General features: G+C 36.6%; 1 protein-coding gene across 2 annotated transcripts in view; it reads left to right on the forward strand.

The window, feature by feature from the left end:
• The window catches only part of LOC111513686 (uncharacterized), a 436986-nt gene that overhangs the window by 229576 nt on the left and 180496 nt on the right, over positions 1-26914 (forward strand). For both annotated transcript variants that reach the window (XM_074178545.1, XM_074178546.1), the window contains exon 2: positions 25007-25127. In XM_074178545.1, coding sequence (XP_074034646.1) covers positions 25067-25127 — 61 coding nt within the window. In that variant the 5' untranslated portion in view covers positions 25007-25066. The remainder of the gene's footprint in view (positions 1-25006; positions 25128-26914) is intronic.

The following is a 26914-nucleotide window of genomic DNA, read 5'->3' on the forward strand; positions in this document are numbered from 1 at the left end:
CACATAGATTTCCGAGGTATAGGACCGTCATTAACATCCGATTCTGAATTTTGATCGTGGTGGTGGTGCTCATAACAATATCTATGTTTCATTATATCGATGTCATCATGCAGATGCTTAGGCAACTTTTCCCAAACATATGCAATCTCATGTGCAACACATGCAAGTATCACTTCCTTAGGCATATTTGCAAGCATCACTTTATCCATTTTTTTCAAGGTACCATATTTTGAAAACATTCTAAGTGAAAACCCCATTCCCTTGATAGCCTCCCGATCCAGTTTTGGTGTTGAATCCATTTTTATTTGGAAAATTATTTAGAGAGAAACTGCAAGCACAAGTGACCACAGAGAACTGTAATAAATTTCTGTTGTCGATCATAGTTATATTTGAATTTTACATTCGAACATTTTCGAAAGAATCGAGTCAATTCCAATGGTGGGGGTAGATCTCCAAAACTATCGAAATATGTGACTTCTTTCCCACATTTTTTATATGCCACCCAATGTGTTCCTGATCCACTTATTCCATCTAAATTAACAATAGCTGTCTCGTTTTGTTTTGGACCTGAAGATGGTAATCTATCACGCATAAAAACACCACGAAAATGTGGAATTTTCATTTTTTGTGCATAATAACTGAGACCGAGATCAGTAAGAGGCCTCTGAGGTAGGGGTTCAATTAGTTTTTTGTTTTGTTTGTGGCTTTGTATGGTTTTAAATATAGTCCTAAACCTTTACGGTATGGTTTGAGATATATTCCACTTCCGCGTTTGCCTAATGCTACAGCCTCCATGGTTTTATTGTGACGATTGGCTTCCATTGAAGCCGCTCTGCTGGCTTTTGCCGAATTCACGGCCTTGGTAATACCAGCAGCGGCTCCCGCCAAACTTCCTAGTGCGGATAGTCCAGCAAAAATTAGTATCAATGGTAAAAGTCCACCGATCTTGGTAACAGGAATTAGGCGTGGTGTGCGGATTTTCTTCTTTCCACCGGCAGCTTTAAGGTATTTACGTGCTGCCTGCAATGCCACAGTGATAGCTTTTTTGCTATTATTCGTCACAAATTGATTCCCACCGGCTTTCTTCAATACATTTCGCACTTTATGGACTATCCCAGCACCAAATGCAACTTTTTCAATTTTATTTTTCTTCGTTTGTTTCCTCTTACATTTTTTCTTATTGGTACTACAACCCATGCCCATATGTCTTTTCGCTTTCATAATGTTGGTGACAAGTAATGCAGCTGCTCTTTCCCCAATACTCGCGTCCTTCGATTTAACCCTATCCCAAGCGCTGTATTCAAGTTCTTTGTCGGCTAAATGTCTTGCTGCAAGATCGGATGGATGCTTAGAATATTGAATATCGTGTTTTTTGCATTCAATATCTAATTTATTGATTCCAGGGTCGTTACGAGCTAAACGTTGTTTCAATTTTGTACCCGGTCCACAGTATTGATAACCTCCGGGTAGATGTAATTCGAAAGGAAGTTTGTTTATTAAATCATTAACAAAACCACAACCTCTTTTAATTTTACGATCACTTTCAATACGTCCGTATCGTTTGATGGTACACATTGAAATGAATAAGCTAATAACTTTTATATAGTCTCCAACCACGGCACGATGCGCATTGTAAAACAGAAAGAAAAGTTTGCTGTAGATAATCTAGATGAGAAATTTGGGTGTGGATTGAATGGACAAAGGGTATTCAGACATGGTCCACTACTTCCATCATCAGTTCGAGAACTCATTATAGGACCTTCAAATTGTGGAAAGACGAATGCAATGATATCACTATTAACACATCCACAAGGACTGAGATTTAGAAATGTGTATCTCTAGTCGAAATCACTCAATCAACCTAAATATCAGTACTTGCGAAGTGTTTTGGAACCTATAAAAGGATTAGGTTTTTATACATTCAGCAATAATGCAGAAATAGTGGAACCCTCCGACGCTAAGCCTAATTCTGTTTTCATTTTCGATGATGTGATATGTGAAAAGCAAGATATTATTAGATCATATTTCTGTATGGGACGTCATAAGGATGTTGATTGTTTTTATCTAGCACAGACATATTCACGGGTACCCAAACAGTTAGTGCGTGACAATACCAATTTCATTATAATGTTCAAACAAGATGAGACGAATTTACATCACATTTATTCAGATCATGTTTCACCCGATGTAACATTCAAACAATTCCAATTGATGTGTGTTAAATGCTGGGAGGACCAATATGGATTTCTAGTCATTGATAAGGATAGAAAAATAGATGAAGGTAGATATCGCAAAGGATTCGATAGTTTTATATACCCATGATCTTGTTTTTGGAACTTATTCGATCACTGAATATTGTAGAGGTCACTTCATCAGCGAATTAAGCTTTAATTCAAAAAAGGCATTATGAATACAAAAAAAGATTCTGAAAATAAAAACAATGAAATGAATTTGAAACGTCAACTAGTAGAGACAACAGAAGCTGTCAGGCAGAAATTCAACTCTATCAAGAATGATAATATTGAAAATCGTACGACACTTGAAAGATTGTATGAGCCCCTAATGAAACCATTGAATGTTTTATCATCAAACGCTATTTCTAAATCACCAGTGTTATCACCAAATCATGGAACTGTTCAATCTACTTCAAATTATCCCATGAGTACTCCAATAGGAAGAAAACAATCTTTTGGTAGTGTATCATCTGTGAATAGTGACACGAGCACACTTCAAGACGATATGAGAACAACTCTATTCGAAACACCATCATCGTCCCACATCGATTCCTCGGATCCTGACACCTCACCTGATATGAATGAAAGTGGTGAAGATGTTTTGATGAAACATTTGAATAATGTAAAATCTAGAAATCCAGCATATGATGGAACATTTGGCGTACGTATGGATCCTATTACACAAAAGCTGAAAATGGGAAGTCTAGTTGTGCATTTCAAAGATGGAAACATTTCATTTTGGGATGCTAATAAAGTGAAAAAATATGAATGCGCAGGTAGTCCAGAATTGTATGATATGATCTTTTTGAAGAATCCACGAGATGTTGATAATAAAGAAACCCGTCAAGTATATTCCAAAATATTGAAAATAACGAATGCTCCATATAAACAATATCATCTGAAGAATGGTTTTAAAAATACAAATTCTAAAAAATTTCGTGAAGTTATCAAACCTCTATTAGACTCACGACAATATCCAATAAGAAGTAGAAGTAAAATTGGTGGAGCACTCAAACGAGTGAAAATGGAGAAAATATATAATTCTAAACCTGTGAATTATGTGTACTGGAATTCACCGAAAGAGTTAGTTGCTCGCCTACGACTATTGGTAGCTTCAAAGTCAGCTGGACATACCGGACATGATAATGAAATAATTTCAATAATTGAAGAATTACGTGAAGAAGGTATAATATATTAACATATTCACATGTAATGATCACTGTCACATCATCATTCAATGCAGTAACATTATCACCTTTTCTCTTTAATCATATTGAAATAGAATGACTAATGAAATAAGTGATGTCAAACGACAAGTTGTTAATGAATTACATAAACCTGCAAGACGTAATTTTCGTAGAAGAATAACCACCATCAAAGGTTTTGCAGATCTATGGCAAATAGATTTAGCTGAACTGCAACCTTATGCAAAAAGTAATAAAGGATACCGATATATACTTGTAGTGATAGATTGTTACTCCAAATATCTGTGGACTGTAGCAGTTAAAGATAAAACAGGTAGTATAGTAACTAATGCAATGAAACATGTACTGAAAGAAGCCAAATACTCCCCCAAACATATACAAAGCGATCAAGGGAAAGAATTTTTCAATAAAAGCTTCTCATCTCTCATGCGAGAATATAATATCAATCATTATTCAACATTTAGCACAAAGAAGGCAGCTATAGCCGAAAGAGTGATTCGTACAATAAAGGCATGGCTCTACAAGGAATTTTCGATGAGAGGTCACCACAAATGGCTTGATATTCTTTCAATTATAACTAGTAGATATAATAATAAAGTTCATCGTACAATAGGTATGGCACCCATCAATGTTGATTCAACAACAAAATTGAAATTCAAGGGTATCAATGGAATTGGAGGAAGACAAAGTAAACCCAAGTTCCAATTGAATGATATTGTACGTATAAGTAAATACAAAAATATTTTTGAAAAGTCTTACACTGCGAATTTTACCACGGAGCTATTCAAGATTGTTAAAATTAATAAAACCATCCCAATGACTTATAATCTTGAAGATATGAATGAACAGCCGATTAGAGGATGTTTTTACGAAGAAGAGTTATTACGAACCGAGAATCCTGACGTATATCTGATTGAGAAGGTGTTGAAGAGAAGAAAAAATGAAGTATATGTAAAGTGGTTAGGCCTTCCTAGCGAACAAAATTCTTGGATTGATGAATCAAATATGGTTTAAATGTATATAATAGTGACTTTTATGAATAAAGTAATATTAAAGTTCATTATTGTTTTCATTTCAATTATAAGTATGTGAACTGAAAAATATTGCAGCGGTTAACATTGCCCCAGCCATTCGCAATGTTCTGTGTATACCAAACCAAATTAATTGTATACTCCATTCCCGCTTATATTTTTCAACTCACGATATTGAAAACACATTATCATTCCCAAAACTAATCACCGTCACTTTGAAATGCAGTACCCAACTCTTTTTGCCAATTATCTCTCACTGATAATGCTGTCTCATAAAGCTTAGTCGACTCCTCAAGCTCAGCCTGAGCTTGCATTCTCGAACGTCGATGGAATCGCTTATCTTTACCAATTTTTGAACGGAGTTCATCAGCATCTTTAGACATTCTAGCCAATTCAACCTTCGCTAATGCAATCTTGGCATCTAATGCTTCAAGAGTTTCATTATTAGCATTAATAGCTCGCTCACTCTTTTCAAGTTCAGCAATAGTCATCTGTGCCTTTACAAGACGGCATTTTGCTTTCCTTTTCATTTCCCCAAACCGATGGAGGGGACTGAAAGAAGATAGCGGTTCAGCTTTCAAATCACTCTTCATTTCTTTAGGAGTACCTTTTGGCTTCCTCTTCGATCTGTCACTTTTCGTTGCGGGTTTTTTCTGTCGCACAACACTTTTGGATTCATTCTTTTCTTTAAAGTCAGTGACAATCGATGAAGATGCCTTAGTAACCTTCCTCTTGATTGTTCTAGATTTCTTATCAACACCAAGAGGAAGGGTAGATGAAGAGTGTTTGAGTGATGATAATTGCGAAACGATCGGATTTTCAATAATAATTTGCTCATTTGGTTCTGGCACATCTGCAAAGTTAACGAAGTCGTTAATATCAAAATCATTTATCGAATCTTGACTCGATAAATGTAATACTGGAATATTTTCAAAATCAGTCTGATCGATATCAACAAGTGGTGAACCATCTTCAGCAATCAATAGCGGCATAGAGCTCATGATTATTAAGGTCTGAGGAATGATATGTGATAGCAATAGAATGTGGATAGGAAAGGTGATGATGTTACTGAGACCTCACCATTTATAGAAGAAAATAAACTAGCGCATGCGCTCTTTCATCAACTGGCACATGCGCTCTCTCACTCAACTATTCACGCATGTAACAATCTTTGTCATTTAAGAGGAAAACTTTGTGTTGCGTGCATGTATTTTTAAATGTTAGAAAATAATACAAATAAATTCAAAATATATATATTTATTAATATTAGAGGACAATAACGATAATAAAAAATATGAAATGAAAAATGTTAATATGTCTCTGTGGATGTGGAATGTTCTTTGACTCTATTCCTCAATAGTTGTTGCTCGTGCGTCAAACACCAACATTGAAAAAAATGGATTCTCCTATTGAGGTAGAGTTGACCAACAATTCATGGAATATGTATCACAACGCAAACAACGTTGCAGTGGAGTTGGAACGGCAGCACAGGTACCACAAATATTTCTACAGATACCTATATTGTTAAATATTATAGGTTCGGAACACTTCAGACACTGTAACTGTTGTTGACGATAATCCGATTTTGTTCGCTTCGGTGGATGAGAAGGAGGCGATAGTTGAATCCGCAACACGCAATCACTACACATACCAGTACATGGATTGATTGAATCCTTAGGTCTACTTATTTGACAAAAGTAGCACACAATAGCCCCTGCAATCATCATTGGGTAGACACACACTTTTGGTTTTTCATTCCACTCTTTTGGAAACGGCATTTTACTAATTCGATTAGAAATATTAAGAGATGACTTACAGAAACTCTGAATGCTCTCTCCTATACCTACGATCTCTATTTATACAAATCAACATCATGTGAGAGTATAGTGGGATAACTTCTCCTACTATTCCACTCTAAACGAGTCAAGTGGGAGTCGCATCACCTCCTATATAAGTTGACTTGCAAACCTAGAGTTCATTCATTCACTCTCTACAACTGTGAGCAAACAACAAGATGAATTCTGCAAAAATAAATGCTGCATTAAATAGAATATCTGCTGTTGATGAAAACAATTGGATAGACGAATCAGATGATGAGGATGTCAATGTTCCGCTAGAGGAAGTGATAGTTGAAGCAGAAGATGTTGGAGTCGATGAAGATGAGATAGACGAAGTTAAAAACGAGGCCAACCAAAGCGACGAAGATGATGACGTGATGGAGTTTGAGAGGGTCATGGATGAAGAAGGAGATGATGAAGGGATAGAAGCTGACACAACTGGAGGCGATGGTGCTATGAGGATCGGTATGTGAACGCTCAATGTCAGTGAGACACTGGAAGATCCCTTGGATTTGTATTGTGCAATGGATGCATACGTATTGATCAGCACAATAGATGGAGAGAACAAAAAACTATGTTGGTGCTGCTTTCGGTTTTATTCGCATAGAAACAATAATGGAGGGTGGTATGCCCATGTCAACACCCACAACACTGTCTCAATTATGGAAATGGGACAGAATTGGTGTGAAGTTCGCGAGAGGCCACTAACAAACTTCACCCGAGTATCTACATGTATTATATGTAATAATGTCCAACCTGTGGCACAATAACCGTGGACCTACTGGTCAAAAAAAACAACAGCCCTTTTCAGGGCTACATTATTCACACAAACAGTAGTTAGTTGTATTAGTATTCATAGATTATATGACAAATGAATACTTTGACTAATAAAAGTCTAAGTTGGAAATTTGTTAGTCTTTGAATATCTATACATTATATGACAAATAAATTACTACTTTGACTGAAAAGTCGAAATTTGGAATTTGATAGTCATTGAATATCTATGCATATGATGAGTACTACTTTAAATGAAAGTTGAAGTTGGCATTTTGTCAATCATTGTATGCATATAATGATGAATACTTTCACATACATATATTTCGTTTGAGATTATAATGTTAACATAATGTTAACAATGGTATGAATCTGTTTCTGTTTGAAAGTATAATGGTAGCTCTGAAAAGAGCTATTTTTTTTTATTGTTTCAGTCTTTAATTGTAGCCCTGAAAAGGGCTGTTATTTTTTTATTAATCCATGCAATGATATGGACTAACGCTCCTCATCATCAGAAACAATAATTATTTTATCGTCATCTGAACCAGATGATATACTAATGATATCATCCTCATAGTCATCTGAATCAGATGATATACTCATGATGTCGTCGTCGTCATAATCATCTGAATCAGATGATATACTAATCACATCATCCGCATTGTTATCGTCAACAGCATTTATGTCGTCCTGAATACCTTGTTCCACTCGTTCTGCGAAATCATCAGGAAGATCATAGATTCGCTGCAGAAATTGAGCGAAGGTTGTACTCAAATGATCAGACGTTGAATCTATTTCATGTACTTGGATGGGTCCTGTACTCGACATTGTGGAAGAATGATATAGAACTGGGATTGTTGCTATATTTATATTGGAAGAAATGAAACGGAGGGGGTGAAGTGTAAATGTAGAACAGTGTTTGAGATTCGAAAACATCAAGAATGAAACTCTGAGCGATTATTAGGAGAAATTCTTAGTGATTATTATGAAAAAAAAAAACTAATAAGAGGGAGAGGAAAGGAGAGGAAGGGAGGAAGACACTGCCCCAGCCTCGCAGTGCCTCGTGTACACCAACCAAAAAGTGTGTACTCCGTGGAAGGAAAGGATGGACGAGTAGATGATTATATGTCATCATCGGAATTGAGGACATCATCATCATCGATCAGGATTGGGGATGGCGGAGGACTATCCTCGATGAGGATAGGGGATGGTGGAGGACGTCTAACGTCAAGCTCGTCATCAGCATCGTCGCCAGAGTCGTCGTCGTCATCATCATCTGTGGTGTCTCCAGGTGGTGGGTCACCCCATTCGTCATTCCATTGGTAGGGATCCGGATAATCCCCGTCCGATAGGTCAGCTTCATCACTCCCAGTGACATGCTGAACCTGCACATTATAGTCATTATTCATGAATTCGAAGGGAATGTCATGAGGTGCCGTTGTGGAGTCCACGAATCCTTCCTGTATAGATGCATAGTAAGGCATCTGAGGCACCGGGACACTATAGGGCTCAGTAGTTGAATCAGGTTCCATCTCGATGCTAGCTGATCAACTGAATGTTTCATCAGATGATTCCTACTTTTATACTTTTGAGAGGGAGTGGGAGAGGAGTGGGACATTGAGTAGGGGTAAATTGCAGTGTGACATAAGACATATTCAATGAGTAGGGGTAAATTGCAAAGTGACATAAGACATATTCAATGAAAGAGATACTTGAATGGATAAAATACAAATGAAATATACTTGTCGATTTCACTATGAAACATGTCTACTTTTAATTTTTTAAATTTTCTTCACATGAAATTATTTACAAGTGATTAGAGAACACAAAAATTGATGTGAGGTATTTGTCTAGAAGAACTTGGAATTGAAATAAAAAATAATAATAATAATAAGAGGAAGTGAAGAAAAATGCTCCAACCATCGCATTGTTCAATGTGTACCAAACCAAAACAATGTACACCCTTTATTTCACTTTTTTTTTATTTTATTTTTTTTGGTTCCTAAAATTACAAATGTAAACTTGAAACTACCATAATTAAGTATTCCTAATTAACCTAAAACTAATCTTATATTTACACTTTATCTACAAAAAAGTGTCCATAATTGTCACTAATTTTTTGTACAGCTCTATCGAAGAGGTCTCTGCTTTACACCTTTCCTGCAGAGATGCATAATTCCGATGTATTTCGGCCATTTCTTTTTGGAGTTCCCTAAGTCGGTTATCCATTTCAGCCATTTGCCGGTTCATGGTAACCAACGCGGCCTCGCTAGATCGGGAAGCTCGTTCTGCTTCCTTACATCTCTGCAGAAAAACACTCAACTTTTCACTAACCTCTCCGATAGGTTGTGGCACCAACACCTCAGGATCCGCCGGTGTCGCTGGCAGCGGTGGTAGTCGCGTCACCAACGGAGACAATATCACCAACTCCGGAGAAGGAATCCTCGGAGTTTCCACTGCTGCTGCTGGTGGTGGTGGTGTGGAGGCCCTCTTACTAGAGGTCGACCAACTACCTGCATAAGAATTTGTCCTATTGCAAGTAGCTCGGTACTTAGAAATAGGACCAACCTTCGCTGCAGGTCGTTGGCAAACCTTCTTCACAGGCCTGACTTCCTCCTCCTCCTCGAATAAGTCAGGGCTAGCAGATCTGCACCTAACTCGCGAACGCGAAGTGGTTGCCTGGTCACCCGGCACCGCTCCCGAAGATGCTGCCTCCTCCTGGTCAGCAGACACCGGCAGAATAGACGCCACAGCATTATTCACCTCCTGTGTATTGGTTGCCATTCTGAAAAAGAAGAAATAATACAAAGTTAGTTGATATAAAAAATAACATTCTTAATTTACTTACTCAAATATCAAGTTGGTCGTTGGAAGGTACTGCCTTGTTGTGGAGAGGACTGCTCTCGATGAGATGACTTCTCGAACTGAATGTTGTGGAGTGCTCTCCGGAGGGTATCGACTTCGATGCGTGAGTGGTGGGAAAATGGTGGGAGCGCACATGCGCGTTGAGGGTAGGGGTGTACATGCGCAAATGTTGGGAGTCGGGGGGGTGGGGCTTCGGGGAGGGGAGGGGCGGGGCTTCGGAAAGGGGGCGGGGCTTCGAGAAGGGGCAAAAAACGCGCCCCGGATGCAAGTGGTGGATGTTGAGCGCCCCAGGCCGCGAAGCGGCCTGCTGAGCGATCGCTTCACGATCGCGAAGCGATCGCCTATTAACCTAACGTAAGTATGCAGCTAACCTAACGTAACTGTTAACCTAACCTAACGAGGGAATACTAACCTAACACCTAACCTAACGTAACTATGCAGCTAACCTAACGTAACTATTAACCTAACCTAACGAGGGAATACATTCACCATGTTGGTTCCATTAATACATCATCAGTTGGTTTTGGTTTTGGTTGTATTATTCTATGATTTGGATTAATGTTCAGTCCTGGATATCCCAGTCCACCTGATGATGATGGCCTGACTTTATAGTTTCTCTCCAAAACTTCTTTATGGTTTTTCTCCAATACTTCAACTCTCTGTTCCAGTACATCATACTTTTTCATTGTAGTCCCTGTTATGTTTGACATAGCATCAAATTTTTTATTTGTAGACGCTGTTATGTCAGACATTTTTATGTCTACATCACTCGTAAGTTTGTCAAATTTACGAGTGGAAGTTATCCGAGCCTCTGCAATTTTATCGTCAAATGCTTGCCGGGCGTCCCGAGCAATATTGCCTATTGTGGATTGTATTGCAGCTTGTAGGGCTAGAAGTATAACTTCCTTTGCTCCATTAATTTCCCCCTCAAGATATGATACAGTTACACAATCACTCTTGTCAATTGGTTCACTTGTATTTTTCAATATTTTCCTTTGCATGTCATAATGACCATCTTTTGTTAATTTAACACCATTCCCAGGAGGACCTCGAATGACATTACCACCCCATTTTCTTTTTCTACCAAACTCATCGATTGTTTTAGACATTGTGCACTCTACGATATATTGCAGTAATTGATTAGGGAAATAGAAATAATACAAATAAAATTTTAATCATTTTATATTCATTACAGTAATACATATACATACATACATAATACATTAATATCACATTACTTCTGTCATATATTATTAATTATAAATGGCTACATAAATATCAATATTGAATTTTCCGGTTTTGAAGATATTGAATGATATTTCAATCATTGATCTCGGCAGATAATAAATTAATCAATTGATCCAATGGAGTCTCCTGAGATTGTGATTGTTGAATAATATTACTTATCCAACGAATGTTCTCATTTGGATCGTTTTCATAAAATTCAATATCATTATGACCCCAAGGAAGAGTGTGGGTAGTATTCGGAATGATAAATCGTTTATCGTCGTGATATGATAATGCAACTTTATTTTTCAATTCAGTATACATATCATGTAACACGCTTCTAAATGAATTCATCTTTCTGAATATCATACCACCTTGTTCGACGATTTTTTGATAATTTTCGCATGTCAATTCATTCTTTATTACAGATCGTTTAACCCCTTTGGCTTTCTTAAATTCACCATCAACAGATTTCACATAATATGCTTTAGCACCTGTACCATAAAAACTCATGATTGGATCATTTGGAAATTCATCTTTGAAGTTACCCAAGACTGAACTTGTTACTGGAATATTGAATTGGTTAACTATACTGTAATTGGATGTATCAAATCTACTTATGTTAGTTTTTATGAATTCATAAAAATTTTTGTGTTTACTTTAAGAATGAGCGAGTCGGTATCTGTGTAAAGTAAAGAGACATTTTCATCAAAGTGTTGTTTGATGCATCCATAGAAAAAGTCATACATGACTGTTTTAGATAATTCTAATATGGAAAATCCCAAATATAATGCTTTATCGTAATGAACCTTCACTCTACCCAATTGAATGGCAACGAAATTATCAGTGAAAATTGAACAATTTTTGAAATTTGGTTTGGCTATGAGAGTGCTGGCACCTATATTTTTCTTTATATTTTCCCAATGTGTAACGAGTCTAACATCAATTCGATTATCTACATTCTCCATTGTCTTTCCATACACCGCATTATTCATTAGTTTATAGAAATCTTTAACAGATTTGTTTAGACCTATTACGCATTTCAGTATTAAGATCTATATAGGGTTTCATCCAGCATGATTGTTTGAATTTCAATACTCTATGTGTATTCATTACAATCAATCCATTTTTGACAGCTTGCTGTAGATTCCTATAATGAACAATATATTTTCTTTTATCATTCAAATTTGGAATTAATTTGGGAATTTTCGATTTTGTACGAGGTGGTATTATTTTTTCGACTAAAAATGGAAGGTCAGAATGTTTATCATGCAACTCTTGTGGATAATGAATGTCCACTTCAAATACATACCCATACGGACTATCAGTACTCACATCCATCACATCAAGATTAAGAATTTCATTTGGTGTCAACCATGTTAATTCACTTGTTGGTAGAGGTTGTGACATACTGTGACCGTATAGATTTATTGCATCTAAATATGTAATGAATGTGGAAGGTTCCTTGGGATTATAATTCGGTAAAAATATATTATTTGCTATATGTTTCCTCACGCTACATTGACTAATTCCACCTCGTATACCTTTTTGAAAAAAGTGAATCATATCAATGTCAGTTAGTAATTCCAATTCTACATTAGTGAACTTCAACATGGCATCCCATGATAATCCAGGTGCAGTGTAATATTGTGCCGGATCTAAGTTATATATCTCTAAACTTGTGGTGCGGAAGTTTTCAAAAATATCACATAGTAGCAATACATCCGACTTCAAATACAAATCAGAGTATTCCCCCAAATTCTGACACTCGAATAAATTCCAAACATTTCTAGCCCTATCATAATCAGTTTCCGATATATGTTCACAATTGAGTGTGTCATAAAACTGATTTTTTGTCGGAAGTAATGGATAATTCAATTTGTCGATGTCATCAACAAAACTATATGGAAATACACCTTTCTGTCTCATCAAATTGAATTTCTCAATTTGTGGGAAATGTTTGTGCATCTCTAAACATTGATCGGAGGTCAAGTTTGCACCCAACTTCTCCAATGAATTAGTCATAAATTTATAACTATCGATAAATCTCATTTTGAGATAATTCTTCCTAACCACACCATCTTTATCGGTATAGCTGTGTGTAAAGAGATGCTTCGTGAAAGATATATATTTCTCTTTAGTTTGCGGGATAATATCAACTTTCTCTTTATTCCTATACAATTCTTTTATGAATAAATGACAATCATAACCACTTAAATTATGAAAAATGATAGGTATGAAGTTTGGTATTTTGAAATTTAAATTACATTTCGAGTGAGCGGCATGTGATCTTCTCTTTCCTGTGACATGACAATGATCTCTTACTTTGACTTCACCATCAGTAAATGCTTTATTACATATACCACAAGTTCTGGCTGCAGCAAACTGTTCTTCTTCTTCGACAGTTTGTGTATCCATTGGTTTAGGGTTTCTGAGATGATTTTCATGTATCTCTTTCAAATCATCTTCAATGCTACTCACAAATTTCTGAGCTGCATCTACACCCCTATATGTGACAAATTTTGACAAATCATCATTATATGAACACTTTATCAAATAAGCAAATGAATATGGGGCATGTTTGAATGTTTTAATCGTGTATGAACTTTCAGGATTTGGCTCATTCACATGAATCGGTTTAAGCACTGATTCAAAATCAGCATACACTACAAATGGCACCCTCATTTGCCTCTCAAAGTTTTCAAACATCAGTTTATTTTCCGCAACCATTCTACCATATTTATTGATCTTTAAATTAGTAGTTGGTGTTGTGATACTAATGTGATTACAATCATACATATTATGACGTAAAAGCAATCTCTCATCAGAAGAATATATCAAACATCCGTCACAAAAATATTTTTTCTGTCTATGAGCTGATAGTTGATTAGAAACTAATCTTGAAAGATCTTTGATCCAACAATAGTGACCATTACCGGAGTCATCAGTTATAAACAACAAATTGACATGTCTCCGGAGTCTTCTCTGTGAGTATCGCAATGGACCAATCACTTCATACTTCATTTTACCCTTCTCAAATGTACTCTCTAAACCGTAAACATTAATTGAAATATCATTCCTATCTTCGAATATTTCAATACTCTTATTATTAACTTCAACCGGAAAATCCATACCTGTGACATCTAAAACAGTGGAAAAATGTGGATATGACGTAAGTTCGGACACTCGACTATCTGCAGGATATAATGCTGATGTTATAGCCCAAGCAAAACAATATTGATCTTCATTACGAACATTCACAACAGCTTTCTTCCATTGAATACATTGAGGCAGCTTCACATATGAACGTCCTTCCAGTGGACTGTATTTATTAATGTTGACCTCGAGAAACAATATTTTTTCATAAGTCCAACCTGAATTATAAAAAAAAAATAATACTATTCAATCGTATTGAAATTTTTAAAAAAATAAATACCTGAGTCACGATCCTGGAACTCAGTCGTTTGAGCCACAATTACATCACGGAATCCATCAAAAACAGCATTCAAATCTGAAGATTGGTCCACTATTTTATTTTGGGAATTAAATGACTTCGTGTCCCTCGAATCATCAGTCTGAAGAATATAATTCCCAAAAACTTCCATATTCACCTTTGCTTTTATGGATCCTGATGGCTGATTCCAGTAATTCAATGACCTTCTGCCTAATCTCATTGAAAAATGACATGTAGTCACTGGTTACAATCGAACTCTCCACCCTGTATGTAGCAATGCGGCAATTGAATGCATTCGTTATAATTTGAACACCGTCAGACAATTGAACACATGCATTATTTTTATGACTCATGGTTCTTCGGTGAGAATTCACTTGGGTCATAGGAATTGTCACATTACAACAATTGCACGTATATATAGGTGTTGCATTATCCACTCTCACCCGTTTCACTGCAGGCCCTCCTTGGCAACTCTGGAGCTGATGCCGACGAAGATTATCACTACGAGTGAAAGATTTACCACAGTCACAGGAATACATTTTATATAATAGTTCTCACTAACTCACTTGATGTAAACTGACATAGCCAACACTCGTACGCTTCTTAAATACACTCTGATAGGACCCGTCAAGACGTCATAGCCAACCCCACTTCTCAACTACATGCGCCAAGATTACCTCCCAACTGAATGCGATAACAGATGTCGATATACGAGCAAGCAGTGGTCGTTGCGGTCTCGGAGAGGGTAGACGTTAGGCAGACGGTCCTCGACTGCCGTGGTATCACCATCGATAGCGGGGCTAGAGCAATGCGTTACATCACAACCTTCATCGCTTCGGGAGAGGTGAGGGCAGACCGATGAATACGCATTACTCTGCCACACGTCGTGGAGTGAACATGTCGCTCTCTAGCCGTTGAACGGTTATTGCTGTGACGTCACTCCACTACTAACTTGGTGCCCTCACACCGATGGAGCATTTATTACTTGGAGGATCTTCGAAGTATGCAGACGTATGTTTGTACATAGACAAACAAGCACATGATGAAACCCTGTACCGTGCATTCTCCTACACACACACACACACATAAACACACAAAATCTCATATGAAAAAAAATCTGAACGATCCATGCACCAGACACTTCAAGGTCACAACGCCTTGACTTCACTGCACAACAAAAAAAGCAAATAACAAGTCATATTGGTGAGGGGAGGATTAGAACCGGGAAAAAATTTCTGAACGATCCATACACCACATCCTTCAAGGTCACATCACCTTGACTTCACCAAACAACAACCAATAAAAAAAGCAATTAATACGTCATAGTGGTGGGGGGAGGCCGAGAATCAGCTGTAAACAACTACTTATTTTTCCTAACCAATTACTGCAAAGTATATAGCATAATGTAAATGAGAGAAATATCAGTTTGACCTAACTTATAAGTTAGGTAGAAAAAGAAAATGGGGTGGTAATGTCATTCGAGGTCCTCCCGGGAATGGATTTAAATGAACAAAAGATGGCATGCGAAGAAAAATATTGGAGAATACAAGCGAACCAATCGACAAGAGTGATTGTGTAACTGTATCATATAAATGTCTGACATAACAACGTCTACAATGAAAAAGTATGACGCTTTCGAACAAAGAGTTGTAGTTTTAGAGAAAAAACATAAACCCAAGTCATCAGATGGATTGGGATATCCAGGACTGGACATTAATCCAAATGTTAGAATAATAAAACCAAAACCAACAGATGATGTATTAATTGAACGAAAATGGTGAATCTTCTCCGCGCGCGCTTTCCCGCGTTAGGTTGGGTTAGGTTAGGTTGGGTTAGGTTAGGTTAGGTTACGTTAGGTTAGGTTAGGTTCATACATATGTTTGGTTAGGTTAGGTTCATACATACGTTAGGTTAGGTTAGGTTGGGTTCATGAGGTGGACTTTGGTATCCCTGATAGGTGAGGTTAGGACAGGACTGGACATTATTGCAAAATTTTAGAATGATAGAACCAAAACCAACAGATGACGTATCAATTGAACGAACTTAGTGAATGTTGACGCATATTCTGCGAAGCGTGCGGATGCGTGGAATATGCATGAAGCGGGGCGCTTCATGAGCGGGGCGTTCGCGCGCGAAGCACGCGTTTCCCCCCATCCCCCGGAGGCCCGCCCACTGCTCCGCCAGGGCCCACCGCCCTGCCCGGGCCCACCACCATCCGCCCGGGGCGCCGATAGGAGAGTAACTTCGCACGCGAAGCGGAGCTAAGCGTGCTTGGGGGCCGAAGCGCGCTTGCGCGCGATCCCTCCCCCTTCACCCCGGGGAACCGACCACCGCCCCACCCTCCGAGCCCTGTCCCCCACCCTCAGGACCCTGCCCACCGCCCCCACCCGCAACTCTCAACACTCATGCATGCACGCCCTCACCCCCATTGCGCTACATTCCCACCATTCGCGCATTCATGCCTATATCCCGAGGAGAGCACTCCTCAACATCCAGTACGACTCAAGTCAACGATATCAGTTCAGTCCAGTCCAGCTCAGTCCAGTGCAGTCAACTAGCAGAATTTTGAGTAAGTTAACAATGTTTGTTTTTTCATATCAACTAACTTTGTATTATTTTACATTTTCAGAATGGCATCCAACACACAGGAAATCAACACCGCCGAAATCAACAACGCCGTGGCATCGATCATTCCGGTGGTGAATCGGGAGAAGGCCGCAACTTCGAGCGGTAGGGGACGTCTCTCAACCCTGACTTATTCGAGGAGGAGGACAGGGTTATGAAGAAGGTCTGTCGACAAGCTGCAGCTAGGCGTGGTCCTATTGAAAAGTACAGAAAAATACTCAGACCTAAATAATCATTATCATGAGCTCTATGCCGCTGCTGATTGCTGAAGATGGTTCACCACTTGTTGATATCGATCACACTGATTTTGAAAATATTTCAGTATTACATTTATCGAGTCAAGATTCGAGATTTTGATATTAACGACTTCGTTAACTTTGCAGATGTGCCAGAATCAATTGAGCAAATTGTTGTTGAAAATCCAATCGTTTCGCAATTATCACCACTCAAACACCCTACATCTACCCTTCCTCTTGGTGTTGATAAGAAATCTAAAACAATCAAGAGGAAGGTTACTAATGCATCTTCATCGATTGTCAAAGAAAAGAAACAATCAAAAAGTGTTGTGCGAGAGAAAAAACCCACAACGAAAAGTGACAGATCGAAGAGGAAGCCAAAAGGTGCACCTAAAGAAATGAAGGGTGATTTGAAAGCTGAATCGCTATCTTCTTTCAGTCCACTACATCGGTTTGGAGAAATGAAAAAGAAAACAAAATGCCGCCATGTAAAGGTACAGATGGCTATTGCTGAACTTGAAAAGAGTGAGCGAGCTGTTAATGTTAATAAGGAAACTCTTCAAGCATTAGATGCCAAGATTCCATTAGCGAAGGTTGAATTGGCTAAAATGTGTACAGTTGCAGATGAACTCCGTTCAAAAATTGTTAAAGATAATCAATTCAATCAACGTTCGAGAATGCCAGCTCAGGCAGAGCTTGAGGAGTCGACTCAACTTTATGAGACGGCATTATCAGTGAGAGATAATTGGCGAAAAGAGTTGTAGAGTGCATTTCAGAGTGACGGCGATTAGTTTCAGAAATGATAATCTGTTTTAAATATCGTGAGTTGAAAAATATAAGTGGGAATGGAGTATACAATTAATTTGGTTCGATACTCAGAACGTTGCGAATGGTTGGGGCAACGTTTACCGCTGCAATATTCTTCAATTCACATACATGTAATTGAAATGGAAACAATAATGAACTTTAACATTACTTTATTCATAAATATATTAGTAGATACATTTATACCATATTTGATTCATCAATCCAAGAATTTTGTTCGCTAGGAAGGCCTTACCACTCTACATATACTTTATTCTTTCTTCTTTTCAACACCTTCTCAATCAGATATACGTCAGGATTTTCGGTTCGTAATAACTCTTCTTCGTAAAAACATCCTCTAATAGGTTGTTCATTCATATCTTCAAAATTATAGGTCGTTGGGGTGGTTTTATTAATTCTAACAATCTTGAAGAGCTCCGTGGTGAAGTTCGCAGTGTAAGGTACAGTATCATTCAATTGGAATTTGCGTTTACTTTGTTTTCCCCCAATTCCTTTGATACCTTTGAATTTCAATTTTGTTGTTGAATCAACATTGATGGGTGCCATACCTATTGTAAGATGAACTTTATTGTTATATCTACTAGGTATAGTTGGAAAAATATCAAGTCATTTGTGGTGACCTACCGTCGAAAATTCCTTGTAGAGCCATGCCTTCATTGTATGGATCACTCTTACTGCTATAGCCGCCTTCTTTGTGCTAAATGTTGAATAATGATTGATATTATATTCTCGTGTGATAAAGATTTAAGTCACATATTTCACATTTCAAACAGTTTACCAAATTCGTATTATATTCAATTGTCTTTTCCACAATTCTACGTATAGAAACGTTGCAGGTTCATTAAACTCACCTTGACCTAATTATGTATTACTGCAACCTTTTCAGTACATTGAACTGTTTGCAGTTCAAATATATAACAATTAGATAATAAGTGATGAGCAACCAATTCTGTATAACCCCGATTCTGATGAATCATTAATGTGCATATACTCTTCGATGTAAGATGTTAACTTTGATACGAATAAAAACGAAACTCTTGGTAATGACTGGCTTCAATTAAACTACCTGGAAAACCCAACATTTCATGGCGATCCTGCCAGTCCAGTCCAACCAGTATGAAGAGAAAAAACCAAATAGTTAAAAATGTGTGGATCAAAAGTTACAAACGAAGAAAGACTGCAGATACAAGCTACTGGCACGGGATCAAATAATGCAAATCAATCCAGTTCCACCGAATTTACACACACCGACGGAATGATAATTCCAATTTTAATATTCATCGCAATTGTTATTATTTATTTTATATGGAGGAAAATGCGAGATGGTATGAAAAAATCAATGGAACGACAAATCGTGTTAAGCGAACTTCGAAGGTCTCGAGAAAGTATTAATTCCAAATGAAAAGGAGAATACGCTAGTATCCAGGGCTCATGAGCAGCAAAGATATTCTGAAGGAGTTCACAGGAGCTGAAGAACAACTGGTGAAATCTGAAGAAAATCTTCGCAAAGATTCTTACGAAAAACGAAGTGAAGCAGCTACGCAGAGACGGTATCAGAGGTTAGAAAATATTAATTCACTTATTAATGAATTAGTTCATAAGTTTAATAATAGCGGGCCAACTAAGGATGAAATTGCTCAAGTAGAATTATATTTACATAGATTAAAGAAAGTATCTACTAGAGTAAAAAATATTTTGGATGATAGGATCAGTTCAGTTAGGAAAATAGATATTAGCACTAATATAGATACAGGTTTGATTACAGAGATAATCATGAGTGGAGACAAATTTGATTTCAAAACAGCAGCTAACTTACTGCCAAAATTAAATGTCACAACTGAAGGCGTGTATCAGTTAATAGAGGGAATTGAATTATATGAACCTACGTTAGACACGTTAGGCAAACAATCTTTAATAAATTATGTTCTTAAAGCTTGCATATCTCACAGAGATAAAATCCGAATGAAAAACAATTATACCACCGCCGCAAATTTATTAAAAGATTTAAAAACTAACTTTTTGCCAAAGCAATCAGCTCCAACACTTTCGGCTAAATTACAAAATATAAAACAAGGTAACTCAAGTATCGACGAATACGGAAGATCAATAGAAACACTAATGTCAGATCTTACTTCAGCTCAGGCAGGTGACAACACAGATTCTATTGAAATTTTCAGGAAAGAGAATGAAAAACTAGCAATTGACGTTTTCGCAAAAAGGTATACAAAATACAGAACTTAGAACTATTATAAAAGCTCGGAATTACAACACACTGACAGACGCAATTAATGGAGCAAAAGACGAATTCACACAAGACAACCATCAACCACCGACTATGTTTCACATTCGAAATAAACAAAATCATCATCTCAAAAATGTTAACAATAGATATAGAGGACAAAACGGGAACAGGTATCAAAACAGTTCGAACAGACATAACAATACAAGGTACATCCCAAACAACAATTTTCGAGGGAGATTCAATAGTGTTAACTGACAAAACAACCCTATGAATAGAAATCGTTTCTCTCAAAACTCACCAAATTATCGTCCCCAACAAAATCAAAATATTAGAAGAGACAATAGAAGACAAAATATGTTTTTAGGAAATAGTGTAGAAAACGAGGAATCAAATCAAAACAGCTCACAAGAGCAAACATTTTTTCGAGGCCAATAGTCTGAAAAATTATGCTAACTTTGATATACACGATTTAAACTATGTCAGATTCAATTACAATAATCAGGAAATTTATTTACTTCTCGACTCAGGTACATCGATTAGCGCACTTTTCCACAAACATGTAAACAGACACTTGTCTATTTTTATCTGGACTGATGAATGTCAAGAAGCATTTGAAAATTTGAAATCAAGATTAGCATCACCTTCAGTTTTACAATACCCAGATTTTTCAGCTGAAAACACTTTCATACTGAAAACTGATGCCTCAAAAATAGCAATTTCAGGAGTACTCTGTAACGGAGACAATAAACCAATTGCATATGCCAGTAGAACATTAAATAAAGCAGAAAGAAATGATAGCATCATTGAACTAGAGCTTTTAGCTATACTTTGGTCAGTGAAACATTACAGACCATATTTGTATGGAAGAAAATTTGTAATACAGACCGATCATAGGCCTCTTATATTTTTGTACGGCTCAAATCAACCGTCTAGTAGACTGACGAAATTTCGACTTGTTTTAGATGAATATGACTATGTAGTTCAGTACGTTAAGGGCAATTCAAACGTTGCAGACGCTCTTTCTCGAATAGAAATACCATCTGACAACTTGAAAGAAATGTCCAGAAAAATTGATGCCTCTGTGAATGTTATAACACGTTCACGAACAAAGAGATTGCTGGATAACCCGAGTGTAAACGATGAAACTAGGACTGATCACCCCGGAATTGTCGATGTTTTGAAAAAGCCTTATACCGTAACTGAATTGAAAATATTGAGCTCACAACAATTCAATGCACTACGGAAGTCAGAAAAACAATTTAAGTTCATGAACGATTATTTAATTTATGACGCAAGCTTGCAGATTATATATTTAAATAAGACAGATTCTTGCTCAGCATTATATTTTCGAGAGATGTTGAAAGACTGTCAAAAGTTGTCCGGAGGACAAGAAAATATTCCAGAAATATTAATCGATAAAAATAACAATTTATCTGCAGATATAATTAAATATATTTCAAAAATCTTCAAGAAGTCGAAAACAAAAATTACATTCATAAACAACTGCCAAATCATTAACGATTCAGCAACTAGACAATTAATTTTAAATGATTTTCACATTCTACATACAGGAGGTCACGCAGGTATCAATAGAATGTATAACAACATCAAAAGGTATTACAATTGGAAGGGACTGTACAATGACGTAGAAAAATTTGTAAAAATTTGCGATGACTGCCAAAGATACAAACACTCTAAACCATTTATAGAACCCCTGAATATAACAACAACAGCATCATACGCATTTCAGAAAATATCCTTAGATTTAGTAGGACTTATCGAACAAGACATTGAGAACAATAAATATATTTTGACATTACAATGCGACTTGTCAAAATTTGTGGAGGCATTTGCACTACCAAATAAAGAAGCAGTAACCGTAGCGAAATCATTCGTTAATAATTTTGTTTTACGATACGGAATTCCGAAACAAATTCTTTCGGACCAGGGTACCGAATTCATAAATTCAGTATTCGCCGAAATGTGTAAATTACTTGATATAAAACAACTCAATTCGTGTGCATATCACCCACAGACAATAGGATCCTTAGAAAATTCACACAAACATATAGGCGCGTACCTAAGAATGCAGACATCTAAATTTAAGTCTGCATGGAGCACTTGGCTTCCTTTTTGGTGTTTTTCATACAATACAACGGTTCATACAGAAACAAAATATTCTCCTTACGAGCTAGTTTTTGGGCATTTAGCGAAACTTCCCACTAACGTCTTTGGGTACTGGATATTGTTGTAATGCCAGAATTTTTGACGGGTCGGGAGATACTCCTGACGCTGAAATTTGATGACCTAAATAAATGATTTCTTTTCTGAAAAATTGACATTTACTTGAGTTGAGTTTTAAATTTACCTTTCGCAACCTGTGCAAAACTTTCGTTAAATTTTTGTTGTGATCCATTAAACTATTTCCCAGAATAATAATATCGTCTAAGTAAACAAAACAACATTCAAAATTCAAACCTGTCATAGCCATAGTTAAAGCCCTTGAGAATACACTGGGACTTACTTTCGCACCCATTGGCAATCTGGTCATTTGATATTGCTCCATTTTCGTCCGATTTTTTGGGTACTATTAGTAGTGGTGACGACCATGGAGATCTAGCAGGTTCTATTATTTTATCGTTTAACATTTTTTCAATCTGTTTCTCAATTTCCAGTTTTTGTGATTGAGGTAGTCCGTATGGTTTTGTGTACACGGGGGTTGTATTTTCGTTGAGTTGAATTGAATGTTTATAAATGTTAGTTACTGAAAGTATATCATTGGGTAAATGGAAAACGTCCGCGAATTTCGCACAGATATGGTCGAGTGCTCGTTTTTCCTCTCCATTTAGTCCGTCTTTACAAATTGATTTTGAAACTTCTTCCACTCGTTGAACGGATGAAACATTCATGTCGTTGTAAGAAATGATTTCGAACAATTTAGCGTCAGCAATTTTCGGTGAAAAATTCTTAATTTCTACTGGTTCTTCTCGCGTGTTCAGAATTTTTACTGGAATTTCATTTCCGTCTACCGGTTTTGAAATAGATCCGGCAACAAAGACACCACTGGCTATTTCTTGTGGAAATACTATGCATTCAAAATTTTTGTTTATCTTGAAGTACTTGATTATTTCACAGCGCGGGGGAATACTAGTATTTTTATTGAAGTTGGACTCTATTGGAATTGTAAATTTATTCCCATAAACTGTGAAAGAAAACTCAAAATTTTCATAATCTATGATTGCTGAGTATTTTTTGAAAAATTCTGCACCTAAAATCCCTTGTATGTTATTGTCAAATGATTCTATTATAAAGAATTTATGTGTGAACTCATTTTTGCCGGCTTGTAAAGGTAAGTATAATGACCCTAGCGTATTTGTTGACCCTGAAATTCCGTCGATTTTTATTGTGTCTGAATAATCTATTGTAGACAAGTGTCTGTTTACATGTTTGTGGAAAAGTGCGCTAACCGATGCACCTGAGTCGAGAAGTAAATAAATTTCCTGATTATTGTAATTGAATCTGACATAGTTTAAATCGTGTATATCAAAGTTAGCATAATTTTTCAGACTATTGGCCTCGAAAAAATGTTTGCTCTTGTGAGCTGTTTTGATTTGATTCCTCGTTTTCTACACTATTTCCTGAAAAATCAACTGTCAAGAAGATACAATGGATTTGAAAGATGCACTCAGAATTAAAGAACAAAAAGGAAAGATTCGGCAGAAAAGAACCAAAGATACCAGGGAACTCAAAGAAGACGAATCTCTATCCAGACCTGATGATAAATCTGTTGTAGTCACTTGGTGTGGTGAAAAAGTAAAACCCCATCAAGGTTGACAATGTGAAATTTGAGTTGAGTGATTCTTCTGAAAATTTGTAACTCAAGGTGAGAGTATGTTGTGAATCGTCTTACATTTTTTTATTGATAGAATAATATTGGATCATTCCGTTTATTTGTTAGTGTTGATATGTAATATTGAATATTTTGTAACATCAAGATTGTCATAATAAACCAGAACGTTTTAATTGATCCTAGTCTTATTTAGAAGCTATTCCATCTCCATATTAGACGTTTTCACTCACCAGTTAGGTGTTTTTCGAAGACGAAAATTATTGCATTCAGTCGTGAAATACAATGTAAAGACTTTTTCGTAGTCAGCATTCTTTGTTTGGGCACAAATTTGGTCACGTTGCAGCTGAAGCGAAATGTGTTATAATTATGCTCAATCATTCGTTTTCATTCATTTTATTTATTATACAAGAATAAAACCGAAATGATATAATGAATTTACCAACATACTCAAAGAAACCAATTTGTACAATACGTATCAAGACACGAAATGAAGGAAAATGCCAAGAAGGTGCTATTAACCTTCGCAATTTATATTTTCTCGTTTCGTTTGCCGGGAATGCCGCTGAACTGCAGGTTTTACGACATCCGTTTCTCTTTCAGGATAGACGTCAGCGTCTAGATAACGGAAGCTGAATTCCTGATTTGTTATCATCTCCCAAGATGCCAGTTGGAGGAAGGGTAGCGGGAAAAGTTAGTGGAATCATCTCAAACAACTATAACGGTGAGTAATAAACCATGAAAACTTACAAAAACAACATGCAATGCAAATGAGGTTTTTGAATTCTCCAAAGAAACATATGTTAATAAATCTTTATGGTGAAAAATATCAGCATCTAACTGTGTCACTCATCAAGGTAGTAATACTATAGGCTCAAAAGTGCAATATCTGAATATTGAATAAATATGCTTTTTCAGTTCTTTTCGAAGAAGAAAAAATAATTGGTTTCCGGAATATTATATTTCTTATAAAGCTAAATTGTGTTTGATATGTAACCATTTCATTTCAGGCAAATAGAATATGGCAAACTGTTGATTAGTTTTATGTTCTTTTCCTTTTAAGTGGAAGTTGATTTTATCAAAGCAGTATATTTCTGAAGTATACTTACAGCTACTGGACTGAGTCATGATTGTAGTCTCCGGTATTTGAATTTGATTTAAAAATCCGTTGAGCACTGGGAATGTAGCCCTTCTCGCTGCCCGCATGAACACTAATTAATCGTTGTCCTTTTGAAATGGGCCTAGCTAGTCCTTCATTGGAATTGTTGTAATACCTAGTAATGTCAGTATTTTAAAACGTAGAATCATTTGCATGAAATCCACAAATTTCATCGGCGACGTTCAAAAAAAATGATCGCTTTAAGAAAAAATAAACAAAAAATAAAACGATTTCAGTCATGAAGGAAATAACAGTTTAAAATTTATCGGCTAACTAGCGAGAAGGAAAAAATGTTTATGTAAGAACACTTGTGGGTCATATATTATTATTTCAAATACGGGACCGCTGGACGGAAATCTTGGATAAGATAAACAGCCTAGGTCATAAAGACTTGTAGAGTCTTCATTTGGTCGAGGGAGGTGACGAAGATTTTGGAACAGGGAAACGGAATTTGAAAAAGTGGCCGGGAAAGAGACAGTGGATAAAGAAAAGTCGTAGACGGAGGTCTTTAAGCGCTGGAAAGCGAGTTAAAAGATTTTGGAAAAAAAGAAGTCGCGACGCCGCGAACGATAATAAGTAATGTTTTAAAGATTGGAGAAATAGCGCGATTTATATGGGTTTATTAGGGGAATAAGAAGTGTTAATTTGAGCGAATGAGCGTATATCTGGCGGATTTGTAGTGAAATTTCGGAATAATAATTTTGTCTACCGTGGCCGGTAAAACGAGTGAATTATCTCCGTGAAGTGAGATTTTTCCACGACATTGAATAACGGATTACTACATCCACTCGAGATCGAAACCTTTGGATTAGCCGAGGAAAAATTTGGAAAATAGTCGTTGGTGAGATTTATGTACTTGTCTGAATAACATTTGTATGAATTTTGGAAAGGAGTTAGCCAAAAAGTAGTATACAGAGTGGCGCAAATATTTTTTGTGTGTTTTGATTCTTTTAAAGTCTCAAGCCAGTATTAAAATGTCATAGGCTGGTCTAGCTGAGTATTACAATTACTCTCCGTATATGATAGCATTGTCGGCGAAGGCACGCAAAAGTAGATGTTGACGTTAGGACGAAAAAACTAGTAGTACCTTCAGTACACGGTTTAGTTTTTTTAATTGTTTAGTGTCTTGCATACCAGAAATTTAGTTTGTTTTCCTTGGTTTTGTCTATCATCCACCGATTCTTATTATTATATTTTTCCGTTGTTTTGTTGTTCCTCAGTTTTTATTTTTTTATTATTCAATATAATATTTTATTTACAAAACTCCAACTTCGTAACCTCCTAGAAAAGAAAAACAGAAGCTGCGAAATCTTAAAAATTCTAAGAAAAATCTACTTAAGACCTTTTCGTCG

Source organism: Leptinotarsa decemlineata, unplaced genomic scaffold (assembly GCF_025532065.1).
Source record: "Leptinotarsa decemlineata unplaced genomic scaffold, Ldec_3_MD MMD2_tig00004067_RagTag_RagTag, whole genome shotgun sequence".
Classification (NCBI taxonomy): domain Eukaryota; kingdom Metazoa; phylum Arthropoda; class Insecta; order Coleoptera; family Chrysomelidae; genus Leptinotarsa; species Leptinotarsa decemlineata.